Here is a 23,598-nt window from a genome sequence, read left to right as displayed (position 1 = left end):
GTAGCAGAGGAGCCTTCCTCTTGTGATCTCGCTCACCTCCGTGTTATTGTTACTGGCTGCTGTCAGAATGATTTTGTTCTTAATTAGTGTCCTCGGCCCAGCCCGTGTTTAGCCACCGGCACACGGATCCAGCACTCCACCCGCTCCTTCCTCCCAGTAATGAGCAAAACAGCCTCCAGCTGTGGAGCGGGGAAGGCCGGTGCTAATGGAGCCGAGGAGAAAGTGGGAGATGAATGGGTCTGTGTCTCTGCTGGTGAGCCAGAGGGAGGGGATGGAGGGCATGGAGGTGTGATGGAAGGGGCGGAGGGGATGAAGATGATGGAGGTGGAATGGAGGTGTGGCAGAGGTGATTCAGGTGTGAGGGAGGGGATGAAGGGGATGAAGATGATGGAAGTGATAGAGGGAATGGAGGGGATGGAAAGGTGACAAAGGGGATGGAGGTGTGATGGAGGGGATGGAAAGGTGACAGAGGGGATGGAAGTGTGATGGAGGGGACAGAAAGGTGACAGAGGGGATGGAGGTGTGATGGAGGGGATGGAGGTGAGATGGAGGGGATGGAAAGGTGACAGAGGGGATGGAGGTGTTATGGAGGGGATGGAGGTGTGATAGAGGGGATGGAGGTGTGATGGAGGGGACGGAAAGGTGACAGAGAAGATGGAGGTGTGATGGAGGGGATGGAGGTGTGATGGAGGGGATGGAAAAGTGACAGAGGGGATGAGGGTGTGATGGAGGGATGGAGGTGTGACAGAGGTGATGGAAAACATTTGGCAGCAGTGATGGAGACACGACAGAGGACATGCAGCAGCAGCAATACATATGTGAAGGACGTGATGAGGGTGGGACAGTGGACATGTGACAGCTGCGATGGGGAGGTGACAGAGCTCACAGAGGCGACGGAGGTGCGATGGAGGTGATGGAGACATGCCGACAGCCATGGAGGGGCAGGGGGATGCGTGACAGCGGTGTCAGCGGGGCATGGGGAGGCGGGACGGAGGCGGCGGGCGCGTGGCAGAGGTGACAGAGGTGACAAAGGGCTCAGCACACCTCGCGCACGCCGCGGGAGTGCGGGCACTGCGCATGCGCCCGGCGCAGCGGCCCCGCTCCTCTCTATGGTCCCGCCGGCGGCCGGAGCGCCGCGCGAGCGGGGCGGTGCCGGAAGTGGCGTCAGGCCGAGCGTCGCCGAGGCGGAGGGGTTGCTGTGAGGCGGGAGCGGCGACGGAGGGTGAGGGGGAACGGGGGGCGGCGGCGGGACGGACACCTCGGCCCGGCACACCAGGGGGTCCAGCAGGGGCGGGCTGGGGTGGGACGGGGCCTTCCGAGAGGGCTGGGCTTCGTGAGGCGCGGCTGTGGCGCCAGGCCCTGGCCGGCCTGCTCGGGCCGTGGTGGGGAGGCTGGGCCGGGGCAGCCAAGGGGGCGAGAGGCCTGCGGGGCGCCTGTGCTCAGCTGTGGGGGCCCCTCTGCTTATCTGGGGGGGGCCCCGTGGGCGTGGGGGGGGGGGGGAGGGCTCGTGTTTTCTTTTGGGGCGGGCCCTGTGTTTACCTATGGGGAACCCTTTATTTACCTTTGGAGGGGGTCCCTGTGTTTACCTATGGGGAACCCTTTGTTTACCTGTGGGGATCAGGGCAGCCCACCCCCATCCAGCCCTGGGATAGTTTAGTTTATATTTGCGCTCAAACAAAATTTTTTTTTTTTTTGCTAAAAGGAGGGTCTTATTTTTAGAAAGGATCTGTGTAAGGTGATGACGTGTGCTGAACTCTTTCCCTTATTTCCTAAGGGACATTAAAAAAACCCCCACAAAACAGGAGAGGAAATGAAATTTTAGTTTTGCTACAGGTTCTCAGGGATGTGTTATCTGTGTTCTGAGAGTGCTTTTTATCAGCCGTCACCTTGGGATGCAGACATTGTCATCATGGGTTAATATAAATACACAGAACAGGAAGGAAAGGAGGCTGGCCCTGATGAATTTATGGCTTAGTGACCAAATTCAGTGTTTTCTGCCCTTTGGAGCATCTTCTGTTTTAGTCCTATGAAAGCTGGGAGAAGCCCAGTTTTTTTATGCATCCAGGGATTTTTTTTTCCTTGCATCTTTTTCCAAGAAGCTCAGCACAGGAAAGGCTTGAAGAGAATTCAAATGCCTCTCCCGGGAATGTGATTTGTATGTTGATGTTGATCTCCGTGGGTTATCTGCTGTGTTTCTTAGAGTAAATATCAAACATATTCTACCTCTTTGATTACAGCATGAAAGGCAAATCTATACATTTAGGAGCTTGTCATCTCTGTTGCTCTCTGGTGATGCTAGTGAGCCTGTCACCTCCCTGTGTTCTGAGGAAATCTCAGATCAAAGGACGTGTTTAGCTGCTTCCAGGTGTGTTGGGGCTGAACATCTGATTAAACAAATTTGATGTTTTTGTCCCTGATTCTGGTGCTGCAAAGCAGAGCAACTTTTTTTCCCCCTCTTATTTAATTGTGGCAGTGATACTAATAATCCAGGCTCTGCAGAGCATGGAGACTTTTGTCCTGGACTCCAGTGTTTGGGATTTTCCTTCCTTCTGTGTCTCTCTGTTCCCTTAAAGGTTTTGGTTTTCACTTGCACATGCAGAGATCAGTTATCTCACTGTGATTGTTCACAGAAGCTGTTCTGCCCCGGTGTTCATATGCCAAAATTTTAAACAGGGAAGTGAAGATAAATTCCCTGTTTGAACTCATAGGGAGAATGTCCACAGGCAAGAGTAAATACTCTTGGAATCTGTAAATCCTGAAATCTGTTAGTCAAACATTTGTGTTATCATCACAAAGCCCCTCCAGGGATCTTCCCTCTCCCTGGGATCGTTGGTGTCCATAGGGATGCTGTTTCCTCCCTGCAAAGAAAGGAAAAGCTGGCAGAGCCGGAGTCTGGGTGGGAGCTGGGGTTATGGGCTGGGGGATGCGGCTGATGCTAATTCAGGTTGTCACTTTTCTGCCTCTTCTTACAGCCAGGTCCGTGTATCTTTACAGCAGCTGTGTGCCAGAAATATGGCTACAGACTGGCTTGGGAGCATTGTGTCAATTAATTGTGGAGAAAGCTTGGGAGTCTACCAAGGAAGAGTGTCGGCTGTGGATCAGGTCAGCCAGACCATTTCCCTGACACGGCCCTTCCATAACGGGGTCAAATGCCTCGTGCCAGAAGTCACCTTCAGGTTAGTGTCTGTCTCTTTTTCCCATTGCCTTTTTCCAGGCAAGGTCTCTTGTGGTTTGGATGTTTTGTTTTGTTTTGTTTTTTTTTTTCCCCCTAGAAATGACCTCTTTGCCCTAAATTTCCTTACTGCTACTGAGTGCCTCTCAGGTTTGTGTTAGTTTGTGTCAGGAGATTAGTTCCTGGCTCACGTTCTAGAGTGGGTAGCTCAGGCTTGGAGGTTATTTGTGAGTGAGACTCTGTATGTATATATATACCTTTCTTTATTATTGTGTGTGTTCTTTCTGTTGTTAAGGTTTTGGGTAACTGAGGAGGATGACATGCTTTTGAAAGCTTTGCCCTCAGCAGTTCTTTCCCACCAGTTCCTGGTAACACTGTGCTTAAAAGGCATAAATAAGAGTCACTCATCACCCTAGGTTTTCCTGTTCCCTGGAATGTTTAGTTAAGACTCTGAGTCACTGACTTTTCAGTAAGATTAATTCCACAAAGTCAATACTTTTTTTCCCTTGGATTTTGAAGAGAAAGAGTGGGGAAAAAGCAATAACTACACCCTTCCAGGAGATGTGTGGAAGTCTGTCTACTTTTATATCCCACTTGGATAAATACTAAGTTAAAACTAGAATTTCTGATGTATTTCTTGCAGTCAATGCAAATGAAGGTCTTTATAATCACTTCTTTGTTTCCTTTTGGCTTGTGCCCAGTGCTAGATAAGTTTTCTTTATACTTTTTTTCTGTGGAAGTGGAAAGCACCATCTTTATCTGAGCATGAACTGCACTAATCTAAGGGTGGCATTCTGTAGAAATGGATTAAAAGTAATAGAAACCTCAAGGCTGAGAGTAATTAATTATCTAGAAACTGTTAAATTAATGCAGATTTTTGCAAAGGTCTGGCCAGTTGCTTCCAGTTTTTGCTTGACTGATTCCTGTTTCAGCTGAGAACAGAACCTTTCAAACAAAATCCAGGTCCAGTATAGAAGTATTGAAATGGTTGTTTGGTATTTTTGTTTAATATTTTGATGTCTGTGGAAATATCCTGTATGTTTCAGTATTAAAATCCTTTTATTCCCTTGTTTCTATTGACAATGGCATCAGAACAATCCCACCATACAATGCTGGACGTTTTTCTTGAGGAGTTTTTTTTGTGAAGGTGCCTGGAGTGCTAAATTCCTGAATGTCTTGTTTTCTTGTCCTGTTTTTAGGGCAGGTGACATTACTGAGCTGAAGATTCTGGAGATCCCAGGGCCAGGGGACAGCAGAAAATGTGGGGATCTGCAGCAGATGGACACAAGCATCCCTGGAGTTGGGTGCCAGGTGGGGCCCAGTCAGAATGGCACTGGGAAAGTGTTAAAGAAGCCCATCTCCAGCAGTGCTCCGCAGAATATCCCAAGGAGAACAGACATGAAGAATCAGGATATTATCATCTCTCCACAGCAGCAGTGCTCCAAGAGCTACATGGATCGACACCTGGAAACGCTGACTCAATCCAAAGGCTTCCGTCGCAGACACAATTCCTGTGAGTATTTGTGTTATCCTGCTACTTTCCTTTTTGCCTGCCTGAGTTACTGCTGCAACATCTTCCCTTCTTCAGCCAGAACTTTGCAAACGGGGTTGGAAATTTCCCCTGACTCACCCTGTGTATTATTCTGAAATAGAATATGTTTCTATATACATAAAAAATGTCTGATGCTAATTCGAAGATTTCCCCATTCTTGCTGTCTTTCCTGTTTCAAAATTGCATTGTTTGCAGCCTCTTCTTTTTCTTTAAAAGGAACTGGAAACAAACTATCAAGCTTTTCTATTTAAGGCCTGTATACCCATAACCTATTACAATATCACCCTATACATAATTACAAATGGTTTTTTGCTGTGCTGTTAAAATACAAATTGATGAGGATGATGTAAGATACAATCAGAGCATCCCAAAGTCAAACATCCATTATTCTTGTTTCTGTTGATAAAATCTTCCAAATTGGGCCAAAACTGTGTTTTTTCATTTTTTTATCAAACCCCCCTGAGATATCTTGCTTTCCAGATCTTCATCATCCAATTATTGAAATATATATCCAGCATATTTCCATGACTTAATTGTTGAAGCATCAGTATGTATCCAGTGTATTTCCATGACTTCATTTCTCCCCCTCCCCCTTGTATTTAGAAAAGAAACAAAACCGAGGTGGGCTGGGTCAGTCAAAGAGGTCAAAGGCTGTATTTTTATGGAGAAATTCCTAGACCTCTGGAAGTCTTTCTCCCCTGCCAACAGCTGGATTATTTTCACCCCTTCCAGGGTGTCTGGTGGGTCTGGGGGAGCAGAGAGTGCTTCAGCCCACAAATACCTTGTGTTGGGTTTGCATGAGCACAACAACAGATCACATTTTCTTTTACAGACTTTGAAACAAGTTGAGCAAGGCCCTAGCTGTGGATTGTTAGCTAGTATTCCTTTTGGAATAAAGGAGGTAGAGAAATGATCTCTTACCCTCTAAAATGTGTGTATTTGGAGAGTAGGGTGAATGATGCATGAGTGTTGAGAGGGGGATGGGAACGGTCCTGGCTTTGTGGAGATTGTGGGTGCAGGTTTCTGGGGAAGAATGGGCTGACGTGTCATGTAGAACTTCAGTCGTACAGGGCTTAATACAGCTGAAAGTTGACCTCTTGTTGGCCTTTAGCGTGCCGAGCCAGGGACAGAATTCCCCCTTTGGAGTACTTGTGTGACAGGAATCAATAAACAACAAATACCAACGCAGATTTCCCAACAATGGCTCTGGTGCCGTGCTGGCACCAGGCTCGTTGTGCCAGGGCTGGCGGGAAGAGCTCCCTCAGGGATCCTGCAGGAACACAGCCAGCTTGCTGGAGACTTTACATTTGCTTGTGTGCTATACTTGAAAAGGTTTTTTTTTTCTCTCTTAGAAACAAAAAAAGCCCAGGAAGGATTGTTTATCTTTTGAGGGAGGTGCTTTTCTGTGTGGCGCAGAGCTGCCAGCTTGCTGCGGAGCCGTGTGCTGCTCTCCTTAATAAGCTTCATTCAGGGCAGAGGCTCTGAAAGGAGCTGGACTAGGAGATCTGGCTTTCTGTAGCCTGACTTTTCCCTTTCCTCCCCTTGCCCTTTTTCTTGGCTCTTTTCTTTTCCCTGAGTGCAACCAGGTGCTTGTTTTTCCCGTCTAAAAGATGATGCTTTAAGAGGAAGACTCTTACTGTGGTCACAGCTTGTTGGAGGCCCCTGCCATGTTCTGTGCAACTTCTGTTAGGATATTGTAAGGCAGTCAGTAAAAAGCCATCTGGCTGTGTGGGTCGGCAGTATTCCAGAGCTGGCATCCATCGGTATGGATTAGGGAGCTGCCCACCACAAAGCCAGCATGTTTTGATGTGGTACGCTCTTGGCTCCCATTCATTGTGGCTGCAGGGGAGTCCAGGGAGCTTTCCAGCCATTGTTCTCCCAGCCTTGCTGGTACAGCCCTTTATTCCATTGGCATTTACACAGTGCTAACATCAGCTGCTCCTGTCCCCACGTTGTGCTTTCCAGGTCAGCTGAGGGGAGTGTGGAGTTGTGTGCAGAGGAATCTGGCAAGGAGTGTAACAGAATCAACCTGAGTTGCCCTAACGCTTGACACTGACACAAGAAGCAGGCATGTTTTGTCCTTGTGGCATTGTAGGCTCTCACTTATTCTAGAGTCCCTTGGCTATTGCTTTGACCTGCAGTTTCTGAGTTTTGAGGGAACTTGTTCTGCTGTGTTTTTATTTCTCATTTTCATTCTTCATAGGGGCAGCAGTGGGTGTGATTCTGTCGTCAGCAGTGTCAGTTTATAGCTCCACACCAAGTTGTGTCCAGCTTTGGAGTGGTTTATGTGTCACCTTTGGTTTGGGAACTCTTTATCTAGGACAGATGGGAAGTTGTTATTGAAAAGCTTTCAAAATTATGCATGTGGTTGCAGTGTGCCTACTGGAATTCTACTTGCTAGAAAGCCTCCTAAATCATGTTTTACCACCAGCAATTCTAGAATTCTGCTGTCTGTCCTTCAGTGGCAAAAGGTGTATTATAGTCTCTCCTCACTGAAAAAGGATGTTTTGGGTTTTTTTCTTTACGAGGAACGATGACTGCAAAGCCTTGAAGATTTAGGGTCTTGTTGTAGGGGCTGGGAAAGCTTTCAGGTTAGTCACTGTAACAGTTCTCTAGAAAAATGAAGTCACACACTGTCTAAAATACAGGAAAAATCCCTTGTTGAGACAAAGCATTCCTAACTGGGAATAAAGGTACATATCCTTAGCAAGTCATCTTTCAGCATGGCATAAGTTAGATGTGGTTAAGCTGGACTTGGCTGCACCTAGAAAGGAGACAGGTAACTTGAAGGTTGCTTGTGGAGTTTATGCCTGTTGCATTGCAGATCTTTTGGGATGTTTTCTAAGTCTCCTTAGATGACTTAAAATTGTTTGTTTCTGTGTTATCAAATGGATTCTCTCACACTCATTTGTATAAATCCCTCACAAAAGTAATTATGTTAAACAACTAGAAATATTTTAGTAGAGTAAGCAGTTTTGGCTTGATAACTTACTCCATCTGTTGGACACTGTTGGTGATTCCTGTAATTGCAGGAATTGGCCTGAAATATTTTCTAGTAATTGTAAATTTAATACTAGAAATGACAAACATATTAATATTGTATAGACCTGAACAATAATGTGAGAAATAAACAACTAAAGGGATATGTTGACTTTGTAATTGCATATTTCTATCAGTCAGTCTCCAGCCATAAGCAGGAGACTTTCATCAGTCTCACTCCAGAGAATTTGGCTTTCCCAATGACTTGTGATTGGAAAGAAGTGTACTTCAACATGAAAGGTGATGAATAAGTAGGATAACGAAACAGGAATGAGGGAATGGACTATGTAATTCACAAATGAGAGCAAGGGTGAGGAAAAAGAGATGCTTTATATTCACAGTTTGAAGTTCTCCCTTAAAGATCATTAATGTGAAATAAAACACACTAGTTTCTGAAGTTGAGAGAAATTCCAAAGATCTGGGGCCACACTCCTAGATTAACACGAGCTCGGTATAGGAGGAAAACTTGTAGATTACAGTTAGTTTATTATCTTGCCACCCATGTGATACTGCCTGGGATTAAACAGAACATGGAGAAACACTTCTGCTACTGTGGTGAAGCTTGTTTTTCTAACCTTGCTGGTAGAAAGTCCCTGAAAGTTCCTTTCCTGATGGTCTTGTTCTGTTCTCCACTGGCTTAGCTGAGCATGAGTAATGCCAGGGATGAGGTCGACGGCTTCTTGTGGAAGTGAGTATCCCTTGAGGGCGGGGACTGTAAGCTTTAGCTCCCCTCTCTCACAAAATTTGCTGAGAAAGTGGCTTTTTCCATTCGTGACACACTTACAACTTGCTTTTCTTTTTGTTTAGGGTCATCCAGTAGCCGTCATCCGAACCAAGTGACTCCGAAGAAAAGCGGCCTGAAGAACGGGCAGATGAAGAGCAAGGACGATGAGTGCTTTGGGGACGACATCGACGAAATCCCAGACACTGATTTTGATTTTGAAGGGAACCTGGCCCTTTTTGACAAGGCAGCTGTGTTTGAAGAGATTGAAACTTATGAGAGGAGGAGTGGCACCCGTTCCCGGGGGACCCCCAGCGAGAAACCAGCTCGCTATCGGCACGATGAGAACATCTTGGAATCGGAGCCCATAGTCTACAGAAGGATTGTGGTACCTCAGAACGCTAACAAAGAATTCTGCACGGGTATGCCACGTCCCTTACTGATAAGGACCCAAACTCCTGCTTTTTTGGGACACATAGGGTGGATTCTTTTCTCCAAGGGGTGTCTGTCGGCTTAATGCCATTCAAGCAAAGGCATTTGTTCACGTAAGGTTGGATTTGTGTATGTACATACAGCCTTTATTTGCAGTATTTCTGAGATAACAAATATTCAGGTAGGACAGCAAGGTAAGTGTTTTTACAGTAGGGAACGAAACTGATGGTTGGATAACAGGAGTGGGAACCGTATGAGAGGTGTTCAGATCCTTGCTTTGGTTTCAGTTGGCTGGTGAACCAGCATGGACTCGATTGCTGGCTCTGGAGAGGGACAGAGGGATGGTCTCAGGCCTTGTGCTTTCATGTTGAAAAGCAGGAGATTTCATGTGCTTCTGCTACTCCTTGGGTCATACTTCTAACTTTCTGCATAATTTTAAATACAGTTCCAGAAACAGTTCTGGCTCTTCCCATCCATAATTCCAAACATTCTTCGTACAAAAGGCTTTTTATGTGGGGTCTCCCTCCCCCACTTACTGTCCACTGCTGCTGTATGAAAGACTGAGCCTTGGAAGGCTGGTGTTTGTTGTAAAAGGAAAGAAGACCTTCTAGGCAAGTGCTTGGGTTGAAATATTCCAGTGTATCATCGGGGGAAATTAGTTTGACTCACTGGTGCCAGCTGCTGTGCAGATGTTTTCCTGCAACTCCAATTTCTGGTCCTTGCTGCCACCAAGTCAGCTCTTGGATGGAGGAGAAGGAAGTGGGGTGGGTCAGTGAGCAGCAGCACTGCTCAGTCAAAATGTAGGGAATAATGAATCAGCTCCTAATCCTTGGCTCCGGGGAAAGTAAGAGTTCTTATTTTGTATTCAGTAGAATTTTTTTGACCTAACACCGGATAATGGTAATTTTACAAGGAGCCACTTATGGATGTGAATAGATTTTACTATGACAAATCTTTTTATTTCTATCCATACACAAGCTATCAAGTATAGCAGATGTGCTTTGTGCCACATTTAGCTCCAAATTCCTGGTAACTTAAGCGTAATTGGGATGTCTTGCTTTTGGTTTTTAGCTTGCAAAATGTAGGAGTAAAAGAAAGTTGGCATTCCAGGAACATTTCTTTTCCACATCAAAATAAAATCAAATTTCAGATCTTTTTGCAGATTCACAAACCAGCTGATACCCTGATGATCTGAGCAGAAGTGTGAGGAGGCCCTTGGTCTGTCATTCTTTCCCTGCCCAGAAACTCCATCTGGGGTGTGAAACGCTTCAGGGAAGGAAGCTGATGGATTTGTAATGATTTGCTGCTTTTCAATTTTAGAAAGTATGCTTTTTTAATGGTTCTGGTATATAACAGTATCCTAGTTTTCCATTTGTGTCATCCCTCTTCCTATTGCTCCATTCTGGTCTCGAGTGAGAGGAAAACATAGTGGGTCCTAGCAGAACTGTCCAGCTCAGTGTTGTGTTTCCAAGGATCCTTAAGGAAAAGGGAAAGAAACATGCAGTGAGACTTTTCCCTACTGCTTTGTCTTCCACAATTCTAATGCTTCCTGAGGCAGCAGAGAGAGTTCAGTATTAAGGGCTTTTTTTCTGCTTAATTTAACCTCTTACTTTTTAAATCTCTGCAAGCTTTCAGCACCTCTCTGTTGCAAGAAGCTGCACCAATGGCCTGTGTGCTGTGTGAATAAGTACCTCTTCATTTTGTATGTGATTTCCTATTTATTTGGTGGGGTTTTTGTGTTTTGTTTTTTTTTTTAACATTTCCTACTTGTCAATCCATCTTCCAGCTGGCTTGTTTGAGAGGAGACAGGGCCTCTGTAGGTGTCTAGCCTGAAACAAAAGCTAAGCCACTGTTGGCAGCCAATCTGAGCAGAATGGCTGATACGGGATTCTAGCAGTAGAATTCCTGAGAGGAAAACCACCATACAATAGGCAGCAGTAAGTAAATTGAGGGATAAAAACTAAATCCTCTTTGCTGAACTCCATCATCCTTTCCTCTGGAACTCCTGGCTGCCCGTCTGCAGCGTGCTGAGGGGAGCAGCCCAGTGAAAGGAGAAGTGTCTTGTTTTGCTCTGGGCAGGGCTGTCCAGGGAGGGTGGTCATTTGGTCATTGCAGGGTGTCACTGGCCTCATTAGCTACTGTTGGCTGGTTAGTCACCCCTCTAGAATTCTGGATTTGTTTGGAAGAAAAGCTGGCCTGTCACACGACAGGCAGTGGCCCGTCGCCTGCGCTGAGCTGAGCACGTTCACAGTCCCATGAATGATGATAGAAGTGTCCCAGTGCTGTGTCTCGGGATATTTTTCCCACAGAGGATGACTTCCTTTGTGTCCACTGAGGAAGTTTACTCTTGCTTAGGGAATACTAATGGCCATCTAGCAAAAGCTCTTGTAAACAGTGGTAACGTGCCTGCTGTTTCTGGCAGTCAGTCGAGTGCTTTTTGTAGCAAGGCAACCCTCAGAGGGACAGTCTGCCTGGAGTAATGATGGACTGTCTCTTGGAAAAAAAAAAATCCCAATTTCTTTGTTTAGCAGCTGGGAGGAGGATGCTGAGCTGTAGGTAGCCTGCCTCTTAGTGGCTCAAAGAGCAGCTGCTGGAATTAGATGAATGCCAAGAGCTCCAAAAGCGTTTGTTTTGGATATGTCTATGGCAGGAATTCTCCCTACAGATTTTTTTCTGGTTTCCTAAGGGAAGCTCTGCTTGCAAAAAACACTTCCTAGTTACAGAAGAAAGAACTGCTTTGTCATTTTTTTTTACCCTAGGCCAATCTGAAAAATGATTGTGTTAATAGAGCCCTGACTTAGACAGTGATTCTCTGTCTGCTGTAACAGCACAAACACTGATGCTGTAGATTGACAGGGAGTTAATATCCAGCTCTTATCACTGTGGGACAGGAAGAAGTCTGTGAATCCCTGTGTGCTTTTTTTATGCCATGGAGCTAGGAAGTAACCAGGATGGTGCAGAGGGAAAAACAAACTGCTGAGGTCAGTTTCCCAAAAGACTCATCTGCAGGACTTCCAGCCTGGGGTTTTATTACTGACTCACACAAGTTGGTATGTGTAGGATAAATGCTTCAGTCCACCAGGATGCTTTTCTGAGAGCTAATTTTTTGGAGCCAGGCTGTCAAGTAGGCACAACCATGTGTTTTAGAAGTAAGCAGGGAATATTTTCCAGCCAAAAGTGAAAACCTGAAGCTAATGTGGCTTACCAGGTCTTGGATCATGGCTGACCTGAGTCCCTCCCTGGGGCTCCACATGTGAATCCCTCCTAAATACACCAGTAGTCTTGACTCTTTTGGATGCTATTGATCCATCTGTTTACTGGGAAGTGTTTAACAAAAACTACCTCCCTGGAAAGGCTGATACTTGCAGGAGGTGTGAGCTGTCTTTTTCTACTTCCAGAGCTGTCCAGATGGAGAATTTAAATGCATGTTTGGCTTAGGTCTCTGTTCCTTCTGTTGGCACTGTGTTTGAACACCACTGTGTTTTGGGATTGGGTCTGTTAGCAAAGCCAACATGCTGCAGGAATGTTGTAGCTCAAAGGAGTTTGCAGAAGGGTGGAGTGTCCCAGTTCATCATCAGTGACTCTATACAGGGCAATCTCCAGCATGCCAGGCTGTCCTCATGGTTCTCACATATGTAAGGTGTTTATTATTTCCCTGCTGTACTGGTAAGGCTTTGTCCAAAGCAGGTTCTCCTCTAGTTAACACTGTTAGTGTAGAAAATACCCTGTTTCCATCTCACGTCTCTTTTCTGGAAAATAAATGTGATTTTTTAGACTCAGGTGCTGTCAAAGTTGTCAAGTAAAAGCAGGCCTGTGCTCAAAAAAAGGGGACTAAGTGTCATTATTTTTTTGTCCTCTCCTAACCAGAACTCAAGCCTGTCCTTCAGACAACCTTTTTTCTTCACAATAAGAAGATGGCGAAAGAAAATATGGGCAGGCAGAACTTATGAGCCAGGATCAGACCTCAAAACTAAGGCTGGGCATGTTCTGTGAGGGTGATGCCAACAGTATGGCTTTTTCTTTGGTGTGCCATGTCCTTGACTGACTTTTCTACTCTCTGTAGCTTTTAGGTCTTCAGTGTGTGGATGACTGCCTTGTGTATATTGAATGTGTGAAGTGTTCCTGGGATCTTTTGAGGAAAGTGCAAATGAAGTTTGCTTTATCCAACCGCCGGAAAAAAACAAAAGTGCTCATGGGGCAAAGTCCCTTTGTCCCTCTGATAGTTTTTTTTGCTCAGCTGGAGTGAATTGTGCACTAATGCTGGGAGAGGCTGACGCTGGAAGGTCAGCCAGAACTCCCGCAGAATTTGTCATAATTAAAAATAATGATGATTAATGAAAAGAAATCTAAACCTTAAAGTTGTGGAGAAAATCGTGTTCGTGTTTGTGGGGCAACAACTGTGTTCTGCTGAGTCTGCAGGCAGGTGATTCCAGCTTTACAACCAGCAAAGGACAGCACGAATGTCCCATCTGTCTGACGTGGACAAGAGTTACAGATCATGAGGTGTGAGACTGTCAGACCATAAGGCTCTGCAACCTGGAATTTATTATTGGAATTAATGTTGTTAGTACAGCTTTCAAGAGATCCTAAGTCTAGTTCTGTCTGATCTATTCCTGTTTCTTGACTGGATTTATTTTAGCAAAAAACAAGAAATAGAAAATTTATTTTAGCAGAGAACTAGAGAACTGGGGAATTAGTCAAGAGAAAAAAACAGGGCTTAACACCTTAACACTGAGCTCCTCTACCATCAACCTTCTCCTTTTTCCCTGCCCCTGCAAGCTCGGGAAGCATTTGGACATCAGAGAATGATATTCAGGGCTTGTCTGGGAGAAAAACTCCAAATTCTTTAACGTTTTGAGAGTTAGCTTGGTCCTGCTGCTGCCATAGGGTGTTTTATCCGTCCAATGTGACTCTGCATGTCACAAAACTGTTTAGTTTATATTTGCCTTGTAGGTTTTTTTCCCAGGCAGCTGTAAAATGCATTTATTTAATATTAAAAGGCCTGAGCTAATTTATTTTATTGCCTTCATTAGCAAACAATAAAGATGCCCTGTCCAACCCAAACATAATTAAAGTTGGCATGGGTTCAGTTTTGTGGCAGTAGTGTTATTGTTTGTGGGTTTACACGTCGCCTCCTTGATTGCTCTCTGCCAGAGTTTATTTAACTCCCTGAGTCTGCTTTTGATAAGCCAGTCTGACTGGTTGGACCTTGCGTGAGGGCAAAGAAGGGAAGTTCTCTTGGCATGACAGCCTGCTCCTGAGAGGGAGCAATTAGGACAAACTGGCATGCTAAATGCTGCCTCCCAGTAACCCCCTTTGATTAACCCACTGGGCACTGGGTGGCATCTAGCTAATGGTAAATGCAGTTTTACTAAAGCTGGTGGCTGAGGGAAGGATGTGGATGGGTACAGAGAAGCTCCATACTAAATTGGGTCGATACAGAACATGGATCATCTGTTTTGTTGTCCTGATTTGGGGAGTTTGTGCAAAATTTCTGCAGGGAATTTGTGGGTGGCTCAGAAGGAGTAAAAATAGAGTTTGGGAGCTCCCTGTTTGGGGTCAGCAGATGATGTGTACCCCTAAACTGTTTGGGGAGATCCTGACCTTGGGTCACTCATTCCAAATCTTCCCTCAAAATCTTGCCTTGAAAAATAAGATGCAGTAGGAAAACGGTGACCGGGAGTGGGGCAGAGCCGGGGCTGCGTGACTGTGGAGCGGGTGGGTGAGCACGGGGCAGGTGCGTGACTGCTGTGACGGGCTCAGGGTTATTCATGGTTATGACTCTGAGTGTTCGGTGGCTGCTATCAGGAGTCTGGGATGGCTTTGATAATGTGCCTGCTTGCTTGGAACGAGAGCCTGGGAGCAGAGGTGACTTCATCGGCAATTAGCGTGCAAGGTCAACGGCTGGGACACGGTTGGGCCCTCAATATCTGCAAGGACTTCGCCAGGGAGTCCAGGAATGAAGTCCAGGAGGTCTCAGCAGTGTCTATCCCACAGCATTTTGCTGTGACCTTGCAGAAGCACCTCCAATTTGACTCTGAAAACCTCAAGATGTGCAAAAGCTCCCGTTTCCGCTGTAGCTTGGCTTAGTGGTTGGTGACTGGGGCGTCTGGGGAAACGTGGCAGTACACATAATTTCTCACAATTAAAATACACGCTGCATTTCTCATTTGAATGTGGCACTTCCTTGTTACAACTGGTTCTTGCTATGTTTTCTGTCTGCAGAGGAGCCCAAACCCACGAGTAACGGTTGGCTTTCCTCCCGGAGCGGATGTGTGGGCTGTGGCTGTTCCCCTCTCAGCTCGTAGTGCTGCAGAGTGTTTTCACTGCGCCATGTCACACTGCCATGATTCTTTCCTGTTAGCACAGGCAGTCCAAACCTAGTTGGGCTGCCATGAGCACTTGGGAGGCCTCTGTCACCTCCAATTCAGAGGTGGGAATGTCTCGTGTGGGAGCGTGATGGTGACCCAGGGCTGCTGGGTGGTGAAAACTGGTAAATGGAGAAGAGGGAAGCTGATGGAGGGATTGAGTTCATACTTTGACCTGATGTTTGGCGTTGTGCCTGAGCTGTAGCAGGTGTTGGTTTGAGTCCTGGACCTTTTTGACCCATGGTGCCTAACTCCTGTGCACCTCATGTGCCTGTCCCAGAGTTGAAGCTGACAGCTGGACTCAGCTGGGATTCCTTGCTTAGCTTGGAATGATATGAAGAGAAGAGGCTGAGAGCTTTTCCTGCTGCAGCTGTGCTCCAGCTATGTGGCCATCCCATATGGGAAGGGAATTAATCTGTTCTGCTCCTTAGCTGGGAGATAGTTAAAGACATCCAGAACTTGCAGGATACTTGAAGGGAAGAATTGGGTGTGCTTCTGATTCCATGTAGTGGAAATCCTCGAATGCAGAGCAAAGGGGTTGGAGATCAGAATTATTTTGGAGAAAAGTTAGAATAAAGAGGCTGATTGCTGTGGCTGAAGATATTCAAGGGTATGCTGTTTAAATCAGGTATTAGGAAGAAATTCTTCCCTGTGAGGCCCTGGAACAGGTTGCCCAGAGAAGCTGTGGCTGTGCCATCCCTGGAAATTTTCAAGGCCAGGTCGGACAGGGCTTGGAGCAACCTGGTCTAGTGGGAGGTGTCCCTGCTTGTGGCAGGGGTGGAATAAGATGAGCTTTAAGGTCCCTTCCCACCCAAACCATTCCATGAACTCTGTGATATCTGGCTGGGTGATGCAGCTGTTTCTCACCTGTTCCTCAGGTTTTGCATTCTCTCTCCAAATACCATCAGTAATTCTTTCCAGTTTTCTTGTCTTCTGCTATTCAATAACCACCAAAAAATTCCTTGGCACAAGCTGCCTTTTGATGGCAAGTAATCCTCTGTGTTTATTTCCAGGAGAGTTTGCAGATGCTATGGTGGGGTTTATTTATGTGTAATCAGTGCCAGCTTGGCCTGCTTGGAGCAGGGAAGTATAAAGAATCATCCCAAACAGTTACTCAGGTGTGTGTCACACAGGGAGTGGGAAGGATGTATCCCTGACTACTTCAGGCGCTGTTCTCAGCACTTAACAAAACCTCTCTTGTTTGTTTTCCCTTGATCCACATGCTGGAGCATTTCCTGGCTTGCTAGGCCAGGCTGTCAGAAATGCCTGGGAATTATTTCTGCAGGGTTTGTTCTTTGATCATTTCCCTGCTGCTGTAGTGTGTTGTGATCCAGCTGTTGTGTCTGGAGCAGCCCTTCTGGCACGGAACAGCTCAGGGAACGCCTGCCTAGTAAATGTGGGATGACTTGTTTTGCTGTGATATGTGGGATTTTGGGGACCAATGTCAGGAAGCAAAGCACATCCAAGCTTTTTTGATGGGAAATCTGCTTCACAGCTTCTCTTCTGACTTTCACAGTGCTCAGGAACACTTTATATGTGGGTTAAAGCACTAACGGTCTCGAGACCATTAAGAAAAAACTTAATATTCCATCTGTAAGTCACAAAGGCCTTCTCAGTGCATGTGTTGCTAAAATTGCCTGCTCAATTTTGTGGAAGCATGTTATTTTAAGCTCAGCAGTTGTGTTTAGCTGTCTCTGCTTCACTCAGAGTAGGCTGATGCACTAATTTGGATTCGTTTGATGGTCTCGGGAAGAACCTGGAATACTGGGGGAAGCAGACCCTTGGCAACAGCTAATAAGCTTTTTCACTGCCATTGTTTCTGTCTCTGATTGTCCCCATTTCTGTCTCCTTCCCCTCTTTTTGGACCCTAGACTCTGGGCTGGTGGTTCCAAGTGTGTCCTATGAGCTCCACAAAAAGCTGCTCTCGGTGGCAGAGAAGCACGGGCTGACTCTGGAGAGGAGGCTGGAGATGACAGGAGTGTGTGCCAGCCAGATGGCCCTGAGTCTCCTCGGGGGACCCAACAGGTAAATATTGTTCCACTGAAGGTGAGCTAACAGGCTGAGAGGTTTCCTCTGAGGTCACTGGGATTTGGATACCTGCTGCCAAAGGGCTTCTTTTTCGCTCCTGCATCCCAGGAGCGTCTCTTGATTCAAAGCAGAGAGAGATGAGATTTTTCTCTCCCCTTACTGGGAATTTTTTCAGGGAACTGAGCTTTACACAGGTGTTGCCTGAGGCAGATTAAGCCTTCAGAATATCTGATGAGCTCCTCCTGTTTGCATGTTAATAAACCTTCCCTTTGTTGTTTTTACATGCTACAATTTAATGACATCAATAAAACCAGAAGACAGCTCATGAAAACAAAGCGCTGCTTAGCTTTTTGCAGGGCTAAATTAGCTTTTCAGGGATTTGCACCTCACCTGAGAGCATCCTGCTCTTTTGGAGGGCTGTTTGCAGCAGGTTTGGAGTGCACTTACTGCTTTTTGCATGAACAAACGTGCTGACTCTTTTGAAGAGCCTTCTCTGCACCTGCACTTCCGTAGTTGTTGATGTGGGTAGAAATTTCATCTGCGTTATGTTGTTGGTAGCTGCTCCAGATTACTTGCTCTTGACATGAAAGTTAACCCTGAAACCCCCATCCGTTTGTTCAGTAGTGCTTTCTGAGGACCTGATCATTTGATGCAGAGCAGTAAGTGATGACATACAGGCAACACTGACCCTGTCAGCTGAAATTCCTGCTGAAAGCCCTGATGGCTTCCAGGCCAAATTAACTTTATTGTGCAGTTGATAACGCTTAGGGAGTAAAAATCATTTCTGTTTTTTAATTGTGACTCTTCTGATGGGGAAACTCACCCCATATGTTTGAGGCTGGATAGTCAGCTTTCTTCTGCAGTCAGAGACCTTGGGACCTTGTGCTCTCAGCTGGAGGTGCAAGGAAGTCTCAAAGGGAATGAGAAGGCTGTAGGGGCCTTCAAGTATCTGAAGGGACCTACAAAGAAGCAAGAGAGGGACTCTTCATCAGGAACTGAAAGAGCGGAAATTTAGGTTAGATATACAGAAGAAATTCTTCCCTGTGAGGGGGGTGAGGCCCTGGCAAAGGTTCCATCCCTGGAAGCGTTCAAAGCCAGGTTGGACGGGGCTTGGAGCAACGTGGTCTAGTGGAAGGTGTCCCTGCCTGTGGTAGGGGACTGGAACAAGATGATCTTAAAGGTCCCTACAACCCAAACCAGTCTGTGATTCTATGAACCTGCAAGCGGAGCAGCTCTCTACTGTCAGCACCACACAGGGATGTGGGTTCCTTCTTCACAGCGTTGGAAGATTTGCAAAACACCCGGCAATTTGCATTTTACTGATATTTTTTTTTTTTTAATTCCTCATACAGGAAGAAGGCAGGAGGCTTTTGGGTTTATTAACAGTCCCTTTTGTCTGTGTTTCAGGCTGAACCCCAAGAACGTGCACCAGCGGCCCACGGTAGCGCTGCTGTGCGGCCCCCACGTGAAGGGGGCTCAGGGGATCAGCTGCGGGCGGCACCTCTCCAACCACGACGTCCACGTCATCCTTTTCCTCCCCAACTTTGTCAAGATGCTGGAATCCATCACCAACGAGCTGAACCTTTTCAGCAAGACGCAAGGCCAACAGGTGTCCAGCGTCAAAGGTAAAGGGCCGAGGAGCAGATGGGAGCATAAGGGTTCTCTGGTGCGTGGCTCCCTGGTGCCTGCCCGCTCCCCTGGCACCATCTAGTGGCACTGCCGTGCCTGGGTGGCTGCTCAGAGGCTGGAGGGACAGCAGGCACTCCAACAGTGGAGCAGTTGTGCTGCTGCAGATGTTTCTGGTCGGAACAAACATGGGAGAGCTGCTGTATTGATCTGAGTGAGAGCAGCCATTCTTGTAGGATAAGGGCCTGCCTTGTTCAGCATGTTGAAACTGTGAATGAATGAGCATGCAGCTGCTGCTGCTAAACAGGAGGCAGCTTTGCTGAGTTAGTCCCAGCAGCTGTCAGAGTTCCTGTTTCAGTATTCCATAGAATAAACTGAGCTCCTGTGAGTGCCAGCTTCTGAGTGTCATTTCACCAGTCGTTTTTTCCAACCTGGTTCATTTAAACTTGGGAGAAACAAACCTAGGGAGTTAGGGCCAATCCTGGGCTGACAGAGCTACTTGCCTGTTACAAAACATTATAAAAGGTTTGAACGGGTTTCCCAGAGAAGTTGTGGCTTCCCCATCCCAGGTTGGATGGGGCTTGGAGCAACCTGGTCTAGTGGAAGGTGTGGCAGGGGGTGGAATGAGATGAACTTAAAGGTCCCTTCTAAACCAAACAGTTGCATGATTTTGCACCAAGGACTTTGTGGTCTGTCAGGTAAGGGGAATGCAGCAGCTGGTGGGAATACAGCAGATGTGATACAGAGCAGGTGAGTGCAGAGAGCTACAGAGCTTGGTGGGACAGCACACTGGCAGTGCAGCACACCAACTTCCTTTTCATAGCAGAGGTAGTTGGTATGTTCCAGAAAAACAGCCTTATTTTTCAGCTTGTGAAATAGAAAATGGTCCTTTTGTCATGGAAAGGGAGCACTACTGCTTCCCTGGGCTGCCTGGACTGGTGAGCTCAGCAGTACTGGGGCTGCTCACATGCGGACCACTCGATGAGATTTTGTACCTGAGAGGCTGTGGGTGTTCCCAAAGTGTTAAAGAGCTGTTCAATATCGATGTTGGTATTTTTGGAGAAGGATGGCAATAACAGCTGGTAAGGCCAGACTGTGCAGCAAGACAGGGTGCTGGGGGCAAAACCAAAAATCTGCTATCAGTGCAAAGAGGGGAGACACCAATGAGCCTTAGTTCATGGTTTCAGCTTGTTCTCAGCGCTCAGCGGTGTTTGTGTTTCTTTCAGACCTCCCAGACACCCCCGTTGACCTAGTGATCAACTGCCTGGATTGTCACGAAAATGCCTTTTTGAGAGATCAGCCTTGGTACAAAGCAGTTGTGGACTGGGCCAACCAAAACCGGGCCCCCGTCCTCAGCATAGACCCCCCGATCAGCGAGATGGAGCTGGGCATCGACGCCAAGTGGTCGCTGGCCCTGGGCCTGCCCCTGCCCCTGGGCGAGCGCGCGGGCCGCGTGTACCTCTGTGACATTGGCATTCCCCAGAAGGTCTTTCAGGAAGTGGGAATAAACTACCACTCGCCCTTCGGCTGCAAATTCGTCATCCCCCTGCACTCCACTTAGAGCCCGCCCAGCCACCCGGCTCAGAAGGGAGAGAAGATGGGAGGAGGAGCTCTGTCACATAAGCTGTCCAGTGGATCCTGGCTGGTAAACTCATGACGCCTTAAGGATGTGAAGTTCTGGAGAGCTTGCCTTCCAGAAGAAACATTGTGTATTTAAAAACAAAAAATAGAATAATCGCAAAATGAACCAAAAAAAAGAAAAAAAAAAAGAAGCGAATGTTCCTGCAAAGCTGTTTTCATTCTCTTGTGCCATGGGATGAAGGAACGTGCGGGAAGATGGTGTCTCTCCCCGGCAAAGGTGGCTGTTGTGGCCCGGGCCCGGCCGGGAGGTGGTACACATAAGGGTAGTTTGGAACTTTGAGATGTGTTTCTGGTCCTTCTGGTGGATATTCCCAGCAAGGACATCCTGGTGGGAACAGTACCCCTTGATTGTGTAGAAATCCCTTCTTTTGAGGGAGAATCTGTTTTGGTTCCGATATTCTTTTTGACTCCCTCTCCTATTTTGTGTTCTGGAAGGCAGGTGTAGCTTTCTCTCCCTCCCTCTCCAGGCCGTCATGGAGAGCATTCCCTCTTCAGAAAGCTTGTGTCAGGAGCCAGAGGCTCTCAGGTCACACATGCTCTGGGAACACTCATGTCCTCAGCTAGGCCTTACTGCTTATATACTGTTGGCTTTTCTTTGTTCACTTTGTGGGTGAAGCCCAGGCCTGTGGGCTTGAGGTGTGTTATGGAAAAGAACTTTTCCAGGATACTTATGGGGTTTGGGTTTGTTTCTTTTATTCTTTCTTCTTTTCTGTCACAGTGAGTGGCTGAACCAGGGAAAGGAGAGTGAAGCAGGGCAATGTTGCTCTGGTGTATGGTGCAGGTGAAGTTTTGGGTAAGTTCCTACTGTGCTTCCAGTATCCCTCCTACATTTGGTAGGGCTTGGGAAGTAGCTCATGGATCCGTTCATTCCCTTTGGAATCAAAGGCTTCATATAGGGTGGGCTTGTGGGTGTGTCTGTGCTGGGAGCCAGCCTGAGGAAGGACTTGGGTCCTGTTTGCTGGTAGGATGGTGTGGTGAGAACTGCTGTGCTCCTGGAGGGGTATGGCAGGGGGTTCTAGGCTGAATTTCCATAGGGAATCTGTTTTGGTGGTGCACTGTCTTCCCGTGCACTGTTGGGAAGCACTGGGTTATTATTCCCTGTGTTCATTTTGCTGGCCCACTGGAGCCTTGGTGCAGTGCCTGGAGCAGGGATGAGCTGAGGAACCATTAGCTAGCTGGCTTTGGGAATCAGCTTAGGAATCCATAGTACTGGCATCTAGTGTGCCCCCTGAGGGCTTTGTGCCTGGCAGCTGAGCCAGGGAAGCGCTGGAGATGCAGAAGGTGCTGTAAGGCCAAACTGTTCCTTTGGAGGAATCGGGCTGATGCTGTGAGTGTGGGCAGTGCTTGAAGCTCTGCTGCTCTTCTCATACCTTACGTGTCCCCAGGGCTCCTGCAAGCGCCAAAACCTTGCACAGGCCCTGCTCTGGTGTCTGGGAGAGCTTCAGACCTTCCAACGGTGCCTTTGTCCAGGGCAGCCAGATCCCTGTGGAGGCTGAAGCACAGGAACATGTGGGTCCAGTGCCTGGACCACACCAAACCTATGGACTCAGTGTGCTCTGATCTGAGTTAGTCAGACACTCCTCTTTCTTTTTTCCTCTGCTTAGAATAAAGGCAAGGGGTATCAAAGGAGGAGGGAAGAGCCTTCCCTAGTTGGAAAGCAGCAGTTAATGAATACAGCCTGGAAGGACCCAGGAGGCTGAGAGCTGGACTCACCCTGCAGCCCCCGAGGTCTCTCCCCCTGCACCTCACCATATCTACCTCAGCAGGACCGAGGGCTCTGTCCTTGCTGGCTGGAGCCCTGGTTCCCCCCTCAGCTGCTTTTGGAGGGGCTCAGTGACTCGGCAGTGCTGGGATAGAGGGTGGCCCTGCCCTTGAGCTGTTCCTCTCCTGTGGACAGGGCAAAGCATCATTTGTGGCATTTACCAAGCTGTGGTTCTTTCTGACTGGGACAGGACAGCAGTGTGGTGGTTATTTATGACACAAACACAAGGTTTCCTTTTGCCTTTCTTGGTTTTTTTTCAGCTGTTTCCACTTCCTCAGATCTTATATTTGGAAGCAACAGTGGGTTAAAAAGGTTGTTGCTGTAGTCAGTGTTAGCTTTAGTCTCCTTGTTTTCACTCTCTTTGCTCAAGACACTCAATAAGAGACTTGCTGGTTCAATTTCTGCTTTCTGTAGGTTTTTCTTGCCCTTTCTGGGCTATTGTACTGTAGCTTGTACCCACGGAGCAGTAACAGGCCACTGGCTGAAGTTACCTGCCTGGAAGGCACTGAGCAGGTAAAATGCAGGGATTGAGTTCTGGGAAGCACTGAGGCCCTGCGTGTTGCCAGTCTTGCAATGGTTCCCCACGTTTAAACAAAAAATAAAATGAAATAAAGTGAACATTGTTGCACAACAGGAAGGTACAGACCCTCATGTAAGGAAAGGGATTCCCAGTCCTGATCAGTGCAGTGTTTAGGGCACAGTAGGCAGCTCTGGGCTGTGTTAATGTCACAGCGTGCTCACTTTCTGGTAGATTTGGGTATTTGGCTGTACTTCCCCTCAGATACAGGTGTTTCTTGAGGAAGTACTGGCTTCCCACACCTGAAACACATGTGAGATGTGAGCTCTTCTGGAGCACTCAAAGACCCAGAAAGTGGTCTAGGTCCCCTCTTCTCCCCTGTCTCCCACCTTGCCAGTTAATTCAAAGAATGGAACACTTTTTTTTTAGCCGTCTTTGGGATAGTTTCTATTCCCACCCTGACCCACCATCATAGGAACTGTCCCAGAGAGCTGCTCTGGTCACAGACACATGAAGATCACTGCGCTGTGGCACTGCTTGATATTCCATTTGTGACCTAATGTTTGTAATGACCAATTCCTGCCACTATGGGGGATTCCCTGAAATAAAGTGCAACTATTCATGTGTGCTATTGTGTGCAGCTATTTATTCTGCTCTATTCTAGAACCTTCCTCCTGCAAAGGCAGAGACCAGGGCGAGTTCAGCCCACTCACCCTCAACGATTCCAGTTAATTTTTCAC

At 47.1% G+C, this 23,598-nt stretch overlaps 1 protein-coding gene across 4 annotated transcripts; it reads left to right on the top strand.

Annotated features, from left to right (window-relative positions):
* Nucleotides 1–237: 237 nt before the first annotated feature.
* On the top strand, nucleotides 238–23,489 carry EDC3 (enhancer of mRNA decapping 3). 4 transcript variants are annotated; one of them, XM_027698002.1, is made up of 7 exons: nucleotides 238–253; nucleotides 2,973–3,176; nucleotides 4,372–4,685; nucleotides 8,571–8,906; nucleotides 17,156–17,309; nucleotides 18,720–18,937; nucleotides 20,165–23,489. In XM_027698002.1, the coding sequence occupies exons 2-7, from the start codon at nucleotides 3,013–3,015 to the stop codon at nucleotides 20,497–20,499; spliced, it is 1,521 nt and encodes a 506-aa protein (XP_027553803.1). In that variant the 5' UTR covers nucleotides 238–253; nucleotides 2,973–3,012; the 3' UTR covers nucleotides 20,500–23,489. The 4 variants fall into 4 exon arrangements, with proteins under 4 accessions (XP_027553803.1, XP_027553805.1, XP_027553804.1 ...); XM_027698004.1 differs by lacking the exon at nucleotides 238–253 and adding an exon at nucleotides 1,131–1,222 and having other exon boundaries at nucleotides 2,995–3,176; XM_027698003.1 differs by lacking the exon at nucleotides 238–253 and adding an exon at nucleotides 1,150–1,222.
* The last annotated feature ends 109 nt before the right edge of the window (nucleotides 23,490–23,598 follow it).

The sequence above is a fragment of the Neopelma chrysocephalum genome, unplaced genomic scaffold, assembly GCF_003984885.1.
Source record: "Neopelma chrysocephalum unplaced genomic scaffold, ASM398488v2 Primary Assembly neopelma1_124, whole genome shotgun sequence".
Taxonomy (NCBI): Eukaryota; Metazoa; Chordata; class Aves; order Passeriformes; family Pipridae; genus Neopelma; species Neopelma chrysocephalum.
This window is presented reverse-complemented; position numbering and strand designations above follow the sequence as displayed.

What these genes read in the sequence shown, in the direction of transcription:
- EDC3 (XM_027698002.1), top strand. Translation starts at nt 3,013, where the DNA reads ATGGCTACAGACTGGCTTGGGAGCATTGTGTCAATTAATTGTGGAGAA. An exon ending in TAACAAAGAATTCTGCACGG is followed by an intron (nt 8,907 to 17,155) that starts GTATGCCACGTC and finishes TTTGGACCCTAG; the next exon opens with ACTCTGGGCTGGTGGTTCCA. An exon ending in CTCCTCGGGGGACCCAACAG is followed by an intron (nt 17,310 to 18,719) that starts GTAAATATTGTT and finishes TCTGTGTTTCAG; the next exon opens with GCTGAACCCCAAGAACGTGC.